Below are 12,959 nucleotides of genomic sequence, written 5' to 3' on the forward strand. Positions count from 1 at the left end.
CAAGTCAGTTAAGAACAAATTCTTATTTACAATGACGGTCTACCCCGTCCAAACCCTAACCCGGACGACGCTGGGCCAATTGTGCGCCGCTTTATGGGACTCCCAATCATGGCCGGTTGTGATACAGCCTGGAATCAAACCAGGGTCTGTAGTGACACCCCTAGCACTGAGATGCAGTGCTTTAGACCGCTGCACCACTCAGGATTGAGGAAGAAAATAGCTTTAGAGCCAGTCAGCGGGATCTTCGGCTTTTTCTACGTGAACATAGAGGTTAATTAAGAATTCTTTGAATTATCCCTATATGTCATGTTTACCTCTTGTTTTTGTTTACTGTCTGTTATAATTAGGATTCTTGTTATCTCCTATTTTATTATTTTCTCCATACTGTATCATCGTTTTTCTTTTTTAAACATACCTAACACGACATCACTGACAAGTTAATGTACATAATTTTACCATAAAACAATGTTTTTTTCCCCAGCAATTATGTGTAACAAAATTATGAAATGATAGGTTGATATAATTGATTTTTGCCCCGGTCTGTGAAGAACATGATCGTAGAGAACAATGGAGAAATAAACAATGAGTTAATGATGAAACAGGTTCTGTGCAATAAAAATATCCTTTAAAAACACGTAAAAATCATAGGCCTCAGACATGATGGATTATCCTTTAGTTTCCTGAAAAACTGCCAAACGCCCACAATTTAGATTAGATTTAATTAGATTAAAATAACTAACATTTTCCTTGCATTGAAGACAAATTACAGTATACACATATCTGAACCTAAGAATCAGATCAATTAGTCTGTAGCCTCAACTCATCAACTATGACTTTATTTTTGGACTAATTGCCAAAGGCATGTGCACGTAGAATAGAATACGGTTTCAGCTTCAAAACCCTACGTATTGCTCCTATATCAAGCCTCTGGCTGAGTGATGCCCATGCAGCTGAAGGTAAATATGTGAACTATTCAAGTCATGGTATGCTAAAACGCAGGCACTTAGCCTTTCAATTAGCACCAGGCCATACCTGAATACTATAGATTGTTAAAAGAAATTGACTTGAAATATATTTTTGAGAGGCATACTGTACATCTGCCCTATTTCGGAAAGATCTAAAGATTTTTTTAAATTTTTATTAAATATCTTTCTTGTCCAGAATGTGTCTACATAACAATGGTAGACATTAGTCAATTGTGAATATGACATATTAAAATATATATTGATATTCAATATTTAATTTTTAATATTAAATATAGTATAAGAAATATGAACCTGCATGTACATAATGATACATAATTAACTTCATATCTTGATATCTGATCTCAGAGCATGCTCCCATGCCACATCGGATGTTAAACAAACTTACCTTTTTTTCTGCAGGAAGAAAACCTGGAAGAGTGAGCTATTCACTGGTCAACAATGTGATAACTAGACACTAGGATAACTAGACAATGTGATAACTAAACACTAGGATAACCAGCCACTAGAATAACTAGACAATATGATAATAAGACACTAGGATAACCAGCCACTAGAATAACTAGACAATATGATAACTAGACACTGGGATAACCAGCCACTAGAATAACTAGACAACATGATAACTAGACAATATGATAACTAGACAATGTGATAACTAGACAATGTGATAACTAGACAATATGATAACTAGACACTAGGATAACTAGACACTATGATTACTAGACAATGTGATAACTAGACACTATGATAACTAGACACTAGGATAACTAGACAATGTGATAACTAGACACTAGGATAACTAGACACTAAGATAACTAGACACTAGGATAACTAGACAATGTGATAACTAGAGACTAGGATAACTAGACAATAGGATAACTAGTGTCGTGATATGACATGCTATTCTATAAAATAATTTATCCGTAATTAATATTACCTGATTGAGCTAATCATGTAAATGTAAATAACTAGAGAGTCGGGGCACCACTAAATAATATTTATAGAGCTGTTGTCTTCCAAATAAACTCTTTAAGACCTAGTAATATTTTACATCAATAGCAGTCAATATTAATCGTCACCTTAATTCAGTCTCATCCAAATGGGCTGGGTTTGAGTGAAAGAGTGGGAAGACTGAGGAACAAAGGGCGAAGCTGTGCTATTGTAAATACAATATCTTATGCATTCTAAATTACTGCCCATTTGGAAAAGGAAAATGCAATAAATATTTACTCTGAGCTGCGCTTCGGTAGGTTGGTGGTAAATGGAAGGCCGTGTTGCCAAACCGAGTCCTTTGTCCTGTGAAGAATGTCTCTGCTGGTAAATTGGATACATTGTAGTAACGTCGTTGTGTGGTAGACGGAATACTCTTTCTGTTCCTTCCTAACCTGCGTTTGCAGCTGCTGTTACTAACTCAACGGCTAGGAGGTATCACTTCTGTAGTGAATAAGAGTTCACAGTCCATACCATTCGCAACCAAAGCTCACGCTGATGTTGGCTTCGTTCTGTAGTTATTATCTGAACCATTCTGACATCGGACCGTCGTCCTCACATCCTCGGAACAGGAGGTTACATTGTCGTCAAGGCTTTATATAGGAAGGGAGAGGAGGGCGTGCTTGAAAGGTTTTATAGCCCATGTCCCTTCACAGAGGCGGGCCACTGATTGAGCAGAGCCCTACCTTATGAAAACCCAAATCTCACATTTTAGAAGCTAAAATCACATTTCATCCCATCACGAATAATTTGATATTCAAACATTTAAATTGAACAATTCCATGTGAATTCGATAACTCTGATGTGTAGACTTTCCACTGTAGAGTTTATGTCATCTTATCATTGATGAGAATGTCTCAGATGACAACCGAACTGACATCATTAAGTACTACCGCATATGTTCAATTGGTCGGATTACCAGAATATAGTTCATTTCCCCCAACCTTCTGATGTTCCCAGAGTCTCTATTAACCAAGGGTTTTGCAAATGTAACATCAGTAGAGTAGAGAGAGGAAAAAGGGCGAAAGTAGTATTTATGACTGTCATAAACCTACCCCCAGGCCAACATCATGACACTAGATACTAGGATAACTAGACAATAGGATAACTAGAAACTAGGATAACTAGACAATAGGATAACTAGACAGTAGGATAACTAGACAATAAGATGACCAGACAATATGATAACCAGACACTAGGATATCTAGACAATGTGATAACTAGACAACATGGTAACCAGACAATGTGATAACTAGACAATGTGATAACTAGACAATAGGATAACTACTGTATGACCTCAGTCACTCCTGTGAGTGGACAACTCAAATAAACCCACTGTCCTGACGAACCAGGATATAACATCTAAACACTATATCATGAGTGTAGAACTCCCCCAGTCCCCAATGGCAGGTCCCCTACTACACTCCAGTGTTCAGCCCTAGATGGGATGAGAGGATGTTGTTCTGGAACTTGTCAAACACCCGCAGCAGCCACCTTTCCACAGTAATAAAAAGTGAGACACCAGACTGCAAAACTATCAAGCTCTATTTATTAAATAGTTGAGTGGCATTTACATTCATATCAAATAAATAAATCACTTTTAAACCATTCAGTCAAATGTAGCAGTGTGTATACCAATTCTGTACATTCAGTCAAATGTAGCAGTGTGTACACCAATTCTGTACATTCAGTCAAATTTAATGTAGCCTACAGCAAGTCTGTACATTCAGTCAAATTTAATGTAGCCTACAGCAAGTCTGTACATTCAGTCAAATTGAATGTAGCCCACAGCAAGTCTGTACATTCAGTCAAATTAAATGTATGTAGGCTACACCAAGTCTGTACATCAAAATAACCTGGCTTCACTCTCTCAGTATCGATCGTCTTTTTTTATTTTGCTAAATCAACTGAAAATATACAACTTTTCAGATACTGTACAGATACTGTTAATATCATCACATTCCTGGCTCTGACCTGAAATATCTATTCAGATGATATTGACAGTTATCCATCCACCTACAGAACTTCCATCCCTTACGGAAAAACACATGAATTCCACATGTGAAAACATGATCTCAAGTGAAATAAATGTGACAACATGAGGATGCAAATTTCAACATGTGATGCCATGACACTACACCTGTGATAACATTTGAACGTTTTTCACATGTAAAACTGCAAATTCAATTTTCACATGTGAATGTTTCTTACATGTGAACTTGCAATTCCACATATGCAGGTCCTCCAGTACCCCCAACACATTGATGTTGGGACCCTGGACAAGCACACCTCATTCACCTCATTCACCTCATTCACCTCATTCACCTCATTCAACTCATTGAGGATCAGTTGAATCAGGGGTGCTTGTCCAGGGTCCCAATAACCATGTGTACTGTTGGGGGTACTGGAGGACCAGGGATGGGAAACACTCATGTAAAGTAAGATAGAGGTTTAATGCAATGCAGCTTGCCTCATATGTCATGACAACAATAGAAGGGTTGGCTATACATTCTGCTATACAGAATCGGAACAGGCTAGTGAACCACATGACCGTACACTTAGTTAGTACTTATTCCACATACACGTATAAGGAGTGGACTGAGAATGTTTTGTAGGTGGATAATGAATGACCTCGGGCAAGTGAAATCATCATATTATCCTAAAATAGAAGTCAACGATGAAGACCGTGACAAATTCGATTTTCACATTGAAAATGCAATTCCACACATGTGAAAGTTTTTCACATTAAAATGCTGAATTTAATTTTCACATGTGAAAATGTTTTCATATGTGGAACTGCAAATTTCACAAAATGTTATTCTCCTCACATGTGAAAAGTTGGTGTTAAATTATGAACTCTAAATGTAATATACATGGTTTCACATGTGAAACTGTACCTTTCACATTTTTGTTTGTTAGGGAAGTAATTAAATGGTAGGGGGGGTTAAGGTAAATGGTACGCTGCTCAGCTGAAATAGTGCAAAAATCTTTCACCAATAGAAAAATGATTACATTTTACATGATCACTTAGTAGACTTTTCAATATGACCCCAACTGGGAATTGGGCTACGCTGATCTTTCTGCTGCACCACAAAGTCTGTACCATTCTCAGAAACCCCCTACACATTAATTACCTGTAATACATCTCTGCATAACTAAGATTTTAGTTATCATTTAATCTGACTATTCTCTCATCATTGATTTACTTGACTCATTTCAGCAACTTGAGGGTTTTCTGTATAGTTGTCTGATGTTGGTGAATCACTATGATAAATATAATAGATTTTCTTGAGTGTATTATGCAAAGCTAAGATTAACTTAAAAGTCCAACGTGTAGGAATACAGGTGAAATCATTCATTGACACGGACATGGTGGCATGGCAGGAAGGTGAGGACATGTTGAATAATAATTACTGTATAAATAAACATACAGGAGGTTGGGTGGCACCATACTTGGGGAGGATGGGAGGATGGGCACGTGTTAATGGCTGGAGCAGAATAGGTGGAAAGGTATCAACAACAAACACATGGTTTCCATGGTTCTAGCTGTTATTATGAGCCGTCCTCCCCTCCACTGAAATAAACATGCACAATATAATCATGTGTGTCAAATATGTAAGTTGAAAACACTGCAACTATTTTGTGACAAATTATTGTATGCAGGGCATCATCACCTGTGAAATCTCACGTGAAAAATTGAACATTTGAATCCACATGTGAAACTTCATGTGAAATATAATCACATGTGAAGTGTTCCAAAACCACATTGGTTCACATGTGAAAGATAATGTGATCACGTGAAAATCCATGTGAAATTTTATGTGAAATATCCTCATATGTGAAGTGTTCGAAAACCACATAGTTCATACCACTTTTACATCTGCGAAACGTGGAAATTTCACATGTGAAATCATGTGATTTTCCACTTGAAATCATGTGATTTTCCACTTGAAATCATGTGGTTTTTACATAAGGGATACTACCAATACATCATAAATAACTGATTCTATCAACACATAATTTATAACACAACTATCTACAACATATCTACAATATATAATATCAACAATATTCCCTGTGAACTAGCAAACTCTCATATCACATTAAACAGGGGACACACACGTAAAATTGACATGGTTGACATGATTCTTTATAAAATTCATTTCATATCACAACATGAAATTCACATCTCATCTAGAACTGACCTCCTCTCTCTCTTCTTTGTGGGTTCTTACAGTCTTGGCATACTTCTCTCTTAATGGTGGTACAACATGACCCTGCAATAATATTAGAATCGAGATTAGAGATGAGAATAAGAATGAAATGAAGAAGGTTAGTATTTAAGCACTCCTTGACAATATATCATAAGTGCAAAAGACACTTTCCATTGTCCTAAAGCAGGGGTGTCAAACTCATTCCATGGAGGACCTAGTGTCTGAGAGTTTTTCCTTTCAATTAAGACCTAGGCAACCAGGTAAGGGGAGCTATTTACTAATTAGTGACCTTAATTCTGTAATTCAGTCAAGTACAAGGGAAGAGTGAAAACCCGCAGACACCTGGCCCTCCGGGGAATTAGTTTGACACATGTCCTAAAGTGTCATTTAGCTAATGTTGCTAATCATAATCAATACCTGCTTATTTTCCAGCATCAAACAGCTTCTTTCTGCCCTCCATGCCAGACATGGCATCCACATTCTTACGCCAGTCAGTCACCTCTTCTTTCTGAGGAGACCAGATATCATGTTATTAGGTTTGATTCGAAAAATACTATCAGATTTCTGTTTTTCATGGACCCTTGGAAGATTATGGTTACATCCCAAATGGCACCCTATTCCATATATAGTGCACTACTTTTGACCCCTATTCCCTATATAGTGCACTACTTTTGACCACTATTCCCTATATAGTGCACTACTTTTGACCCCTATTCCCTATATAGTGCACTACTTTTTTTTAAACCAGTGAGCACTATATAGGGAATAGGGTGCCATTTGGGACAACCATAGACCTCATTGTTGTCTTAAAACAAACAAACCTTCTCCTCTTCCTTCTTGACTTTCTTGAGGCCGGATGTGAAGTCAGCCTTCATTTTGCCAGTGTCGGCCACGGCTCCCGACAATGCGTCGGCGGCAGACTTTTTCACCCTCTTCAGAGTAGGCTTCTTTGACCCCTTAATCTCATCGACCTTCTGGGTCAGCGACTTAATCTGTGGACAGCGTTGATGATGTGCTGCTTTTTAGTGTCTGATATTTTTGTTGTGTATTTATTGGTGTTGTTTGTATGGCTGGTGCAATCAGATCGGATCTCCCTTAAAGGGATTAATAAAGTCCAATTTTAGCTTATCTAGCATGTGTCCAATCAGTCAATTGCTATTGCTGTTAATTATTAGGAATACTCCTTCTCATGGAGGCACAAGACAAGGGTGTACACTCTCACCACTTTTTTATTTAATTTAGCTAGGAATGTAATAATTTAATTACTGTAAAATACATTCTAGACGATGAGTCATCATTGTGGACAGGTTTATGGTTGGGTGAATATATCAAACACAATAACAGAGAACATAGCATACCTCTAAATCATTTTTCCCCACTTTGATTTCCATGTCATATCGTGCCTCATCTACGATATCAATCTTTTTGTGTAGGTCTTTACAAAGGTCCTGCAAAAATATGATATCATGTAGAAAACACATTACAGATAACGATATTATTGAAATGACAGATTATTTAAAATATTTAGCCAATCAATTGCAAAAGAAAGAACTTATAGTGTATAGACAATTCTATAAATTCTATATTAGCAGATTTGTTGAGTAAAATATTTGCATGGAGGATTCTCTGCCTATTTAACCACCTCCTAATATGGATGGATATACTGGAATATATTTTATAGTATATATGGTGTATTATAGATATATTAAGAATTGTAGATAAATGAAGTATTATAGATATATTACATATTATAGATATATTACGTATTATAGATATATTAAGTATTATAGATACATTAAGTATTATAGATACATTAAGTATTATAGATATATTAAGTATTATAGATACATTAAGTATTATAGATACATTAAGTATTGTAGATATATTAAGTATTATAGATACATTAAGTATTATAGATACATTAAGTATTATAGATACATTAAGTATTGTAGATATATTAAGTATTATAGATACATTAAGTATTATAGATACATTAAGTATTATAGATATATTAAGTATTATAGATACATTAAGTATTATAGATACATTAAGTATTATAGATACATTAATTATTATGGATACATTAAGTATTATAGATATATTAAGTATTATAGATACATTAAGTATTGTAGATATATTAAGTATTATAGATACATTAAGTATTATAGATACATTAAGTATTATAGATATATTAAGTATTATAGATACATTAAGTATTATAGATACATTAAGTATTATAGATATATTAAGTATTATAGATACATTAAGTATTATAGATATATTAAGTATTATAGATACATTAAGTATTATAGATATATTAAGGCCTACCTGTAGCTCCTGCACAGACAGGCCAGACAGTTTGAGGGGTGGGGCTCTCTCATTCAGAGCACTCTCTCTTTCACGTTTCTTGTCCGCAAACTCAGCCACCAGCATTATCCCTGCCTTTTTCAGCAGTTTGGTCTGAGGAAGGACAACAGCAGCAGTTAACCCCTGCCAATTTTCCTTCTCACAGAATGACACAGATTTGTGTTTTACACCAACAGTTAATCACTTTTAATGTGGCATTTGGTAAACAGGTAAACATCTCTTTTCAATTGAAGTTAACACTGCCTTATTATGCTTATCATGTATTAGAATCCATTCTCAATAAAAGGTGTAGCTGCACTCTCAGAAAAAAAGGTTCTATCTAGAACCTTAAATAGTACTTCGGCTGTTCCTTTTTGGTTTCAGGTAGAACCATTTTTGATTCCATATAGAACCATTTCCACTGTTTTCTAAGTGTGTGTATGGGTAACTGAGCAGTTGTTCCCATTCTAAATTAGCAGTTGACCCCAAATATTGGTTGTCCATATCCGGCTCGAAGGACCAATAAGCAGCCAGGAAGTTGAAATAAAGGGACAACCTAGGGATTCAAAGGGCAGGTCCATGTCTGAAGACCTGGAGTCTTTAACACTCAGGATTCAATGTGTATCCATTATTGTAGGGGCACATGCAGATAACTAAGGCCTCCTTGTTTCTGTGAATTCTGTCATCAACCTACTACCGTCATCAACACAGCAAGGCCTGAGAGTGAAACCTACCTTTAGGAGCAGCCGGCGTGTTGCCGAATACTTTGTCTTTTTCTGAAAGAGACAAAACATTTTCACTATAGACAATATACACCAGTGACCTCTGTATATAAGCAACTGCTTTAGATGTGTTGATGTGGATAAAGGACAAGGTACTCACCGGTCTTTTTCCACCATTGGTAAAACAACAATAAGACAAGAGCAGTTAATTGACTGTACATGACATATATTTTGACCAAGCTTTGGATCAAGAGGTTAAAGTCACTACTCACCCTTCAGACATGGCTACTGTCGGTCAGGTTACCTGAGGAACCAATTCAAACAAGCGTTACAAGCTTTATGGAACATTTATGCTGATACAGTAATCTCCCACAGATCATTTAATGATTACAGTTAGGCCTGGTTGCCTCATAGGACTTGATGGGGACAAAATGTCAGTGTGCTCACACCATGGGATAATACATTTAATGATTACAGTTAGGCCTGGTTGCCTCATAGGACTTGATGGGGACAAAATGTCAGTGTGCTCACACCATGGGATAATACTTTTCTTTGTTATCAAGGGCTAAGGTTGTGTGAGAGCTCCTGTCTGGCTATATTTGCGTAGCACATTTCTCCCGTGCTTTCCTTTGGCCCAGATAGACATTAAGTAGCAGCTGTGGCCTTGGTTATGCCAGTCAAAGGACTGGCAATAGAAGGCCTGTCGATAGAAGACCTGACAGGAAAGAGGTTTTGGCAGGACACTGAGGATGATCTAGCTGTTTTCCCATCTCTCTCTTTCTTCTGTTTCTTTCTGTCTCTGGTAGGAAACAGATTTAATGTGACTCTCCTTTCAGCTTCCCTGTTGGACATGGCAGCTGGTGTTGAAATATAGCAGAGAGAACCTTACAATACATGGCTGACAGGGAAAAAATCTTATTATTATTATCTTAAATCTTGTTATTTGGCTGTCCCCATAGGAGAACCCTTTTTGGTTCCAGGTAGAAAGAACCCTTTTGGGTTTCATGTAGAACCCTCTGTGGAAAGGGTTCTACATCGAACCCAAAAGGGTTCAACCTGGGACCAAAAAGGGTTCTTCAAGGAGTTATCCTATGGGGACAGCTGAAGAAATGTTTTAGGTTCTAGATAGCACCACTTTTTCTAAGAGTGTAGATAGAATGAGACATGAGAATTACAGGTTCTGTACCATAGCATGACAGTATAATGAAACCTAAATGCAAAATATGCAGCCTATGAAGCTAAGCCTGTCCATGACTGGCGGTGTGCTCAAGTCAAGGTAAACTACTAGAGGAAGTATGGCCTTTGACCCCAGATTCTTGACCACTAAAGAGGATTCAAGCTGTGAAGTGGTTGTAACCTGCCATCAGACTTTTGGCAATTGGGGTGTGTATAAGCTTCAGGTTACATGTTTTTCTCTTTGGGGTGACAGGTAGCCGAGTGGTTAGAGCATTGGGCCAGTAACCGAAAGCTGACAAGGTAAAAATCTGCCGTTCTGCCGCTGAACAAGGCAGTTAACCCACTGTTCCCTAGTAGGCCGTCATTGTAAATGAGAACTTGCTCTTAACTGACTTGCCTAGTTAAATAAAGGTAAAAAATCTAATCAGTCAGTCATTCATGGTGTTGGCTCAGAGAGGGAGAAAATAAGTCACACACAATCGGACGATTGCTCTGAAGACACACATACACAACAAAAGTAGTGGCATAACACAGATTCCATGACGTAAATACGAACAGCAGCAGCAGTATCCGTGTCACAGCTGGTCACAATGATATGCAATCTTCACTAGTCCCCGGCATTAAAACAAAGGCTAGTCCACCGGCCTCAGCACATTTGTACAGTGTAGAGAGAGAGCCTGTAACACACCCAGGCAAATGCACTTCTGTCTCAACGTTACTATGCAGGAGCTACGGCTGGGCTCCATTCTTCCACTGTATCTTGTAATGTCAGACGTTTTACCGTTAAGTTTTAATGTAAATCTGATTTACTTACATTTTTTCTTCCAAATTCAAATACATAACTTTACACAATACCCATTTAATTTAGCGTATTTCTATTACTTGATTATTGTATCAAACTTACCTTCAAGGTGAGGACAATCAGAGAGAGTGAGAGGAGTGTCAGAGGACAGAGGAGAGGAAAAAGTATTTTATGATTTGAGATGATAGATTTATGGATTGAAAGCCTCGTGTGAATGGCTCACTAAAATAGACCCCCTGCAACGCCTCTCCTAGTCCTGACATTTAACATTTAATAGAATGCATCGCTCTTTGTTCCCCAACCTAGTATACATCCGTTCCCAGATGATGTACATATAAAAGCTGTAAACAGTTCACACACACACACACACACACATTCACACACACACACACACACACACACACACACACACACACACACACACACACACACACACACACACACACACACACACACACACACACACACACACACACACACACACACACACACACACACACACAGTACCATGAAACTACTTCTGAATAATAAATAATTCTAACAAACTGGCAGAACAGTCTGATATCTAAGACCACCTGTTGTAAGACCATAAACATGGAACCATCATCTGATGCCAGTTTCTCTAGCAAAATAGATTCTTAGACACAAGGTCCAGCTAGAAATCATTGCTCAGGGTCATGAGTGCTTCACACAGGGATGATTGGCTTGTATCATACTGTAAACAGAGATGCAGTGTAATAGAATACAATTAAAACGGAAATGTCTTTCAACACAGGTAATCCTTATGTGAAATACATAGAGCTGCACACCAAACAATGTTACAAAGATCAGCACCGCCACTGTTATAAAGATCACCACCGCCACTGTTATAAAGATCACCACCGCCACTGTTATAAAGATCACCACCGCCACTGTTATAAAGATCACCACCGCCACTGTTATAAAGATCAGCACCGCCCCTGTTATAAAGATCACCACCGCCACTGTTATAAAGATCACCACCGCCACTGTTATAAAGATCACCACCGCCACTGTTATAAAGATCAGCACCGCCACTGTTATAAAGATCACCAACGCCCCTGTTATAAAGATCACCAACTCCACTGTTATAAAGATCACCACCGCCACTGTTATAAAGATCACCACCGCCACTGTTATAAAGATCACCACCGCCCCTGTTATAAAGATCACCACCGCCCCTGTTATAAAGATCAGCACCGCCCCTGTTATAAAGATCACCACCGCCACTGTTATAAAGATCACCACCGCCACTGTTATAAAGATCACTACCGCCCCGTTATAAAGATCACCACCGCCACTATTACAAAGATCACCACCACCCCGTTAAAAAGATCACCAACGCCACTGTTACAAAGATCACCAACGCCACTGTTATAAAGATCACCAACGCCACTGTTATAAAGATCAGCACCGCCCCTGTTATAAAGATCAGCACCGCCCCTGTTATAAAGATCACCACCGCCACTGTTATAAAGATCACCACCGCCCCCGTTATAAAGATCACCACCGCCACTGTTATAAAGATCACCACCGCCACTGTTATAAAGATCACCACCGCCACTGTTATAAAGATCACCACCGCCCCTGTTATAAAGATCACCACCGCCCCGTTATAAAGATCACCACCGCCCCTGTTATAAAGATCAGCACCGCCCCTGTTATAAAGATCACCACCCCCACTGTTATAAAGATCACCACCGCC

At 38.0% G+C, this 12,959-nt stretch overlaps 1 protein-coding gene across 1 annotated transcript; it reads right to left on the reverse strand.

The window, feature by feature from the left end:
* Positions 1-3,508: 3,508 nt before the first annotated feature.
* LOC109867339 (troponin I, cardiac muscle-like) lies at positions 3,509-11,390 on the reverse strand. Its single transcript, XM_020456452.2, has 9 exons — positions 11,339-11,390; positions 9,531-9,562; positions 9,419-9,422; positions 9,271-9,312; positions 8,519-8,650; positions 7,549-7,638; positions 7,012-7,182; positions 6,608-6,698; positions 3,509-6,253 (listed from the first exon to the last, which is right to left on the reverse strand). The coding sequence occupies exons 2-8, from the start codon at positions 9,539-9,541 to the stop codon at positions 6,612-6,614; spliced, it is 537 nt and encodes a 178-aa protein (XP_020312041.1). The 5' UTR covers positions 9,542-9,562; positions 11,339-11,390; the 3' UTR covers positions 3,509-6,253; positions 6,608-6,611.
* Between the last annotated feature and the right edge of the window lie 1,569 nt (positions 11,391-12,959).

This window comes from Oncorhynchus kisutch, linkage group LG22, assembly GCF_002021735.2.
Source record: "Oncorhynchus kisutch isolate 150728-3 linkage group LG22, Okis_V2, whole genome shotgun sequence".
Taxonomy (NCBI): domain Eukaryota; kingdom Metazoa; phylum Chordata; class Actinopteri; order Salmoniformes; family Salmonidae; genus Oncorhynchus; species Oncorhynchus kisutch.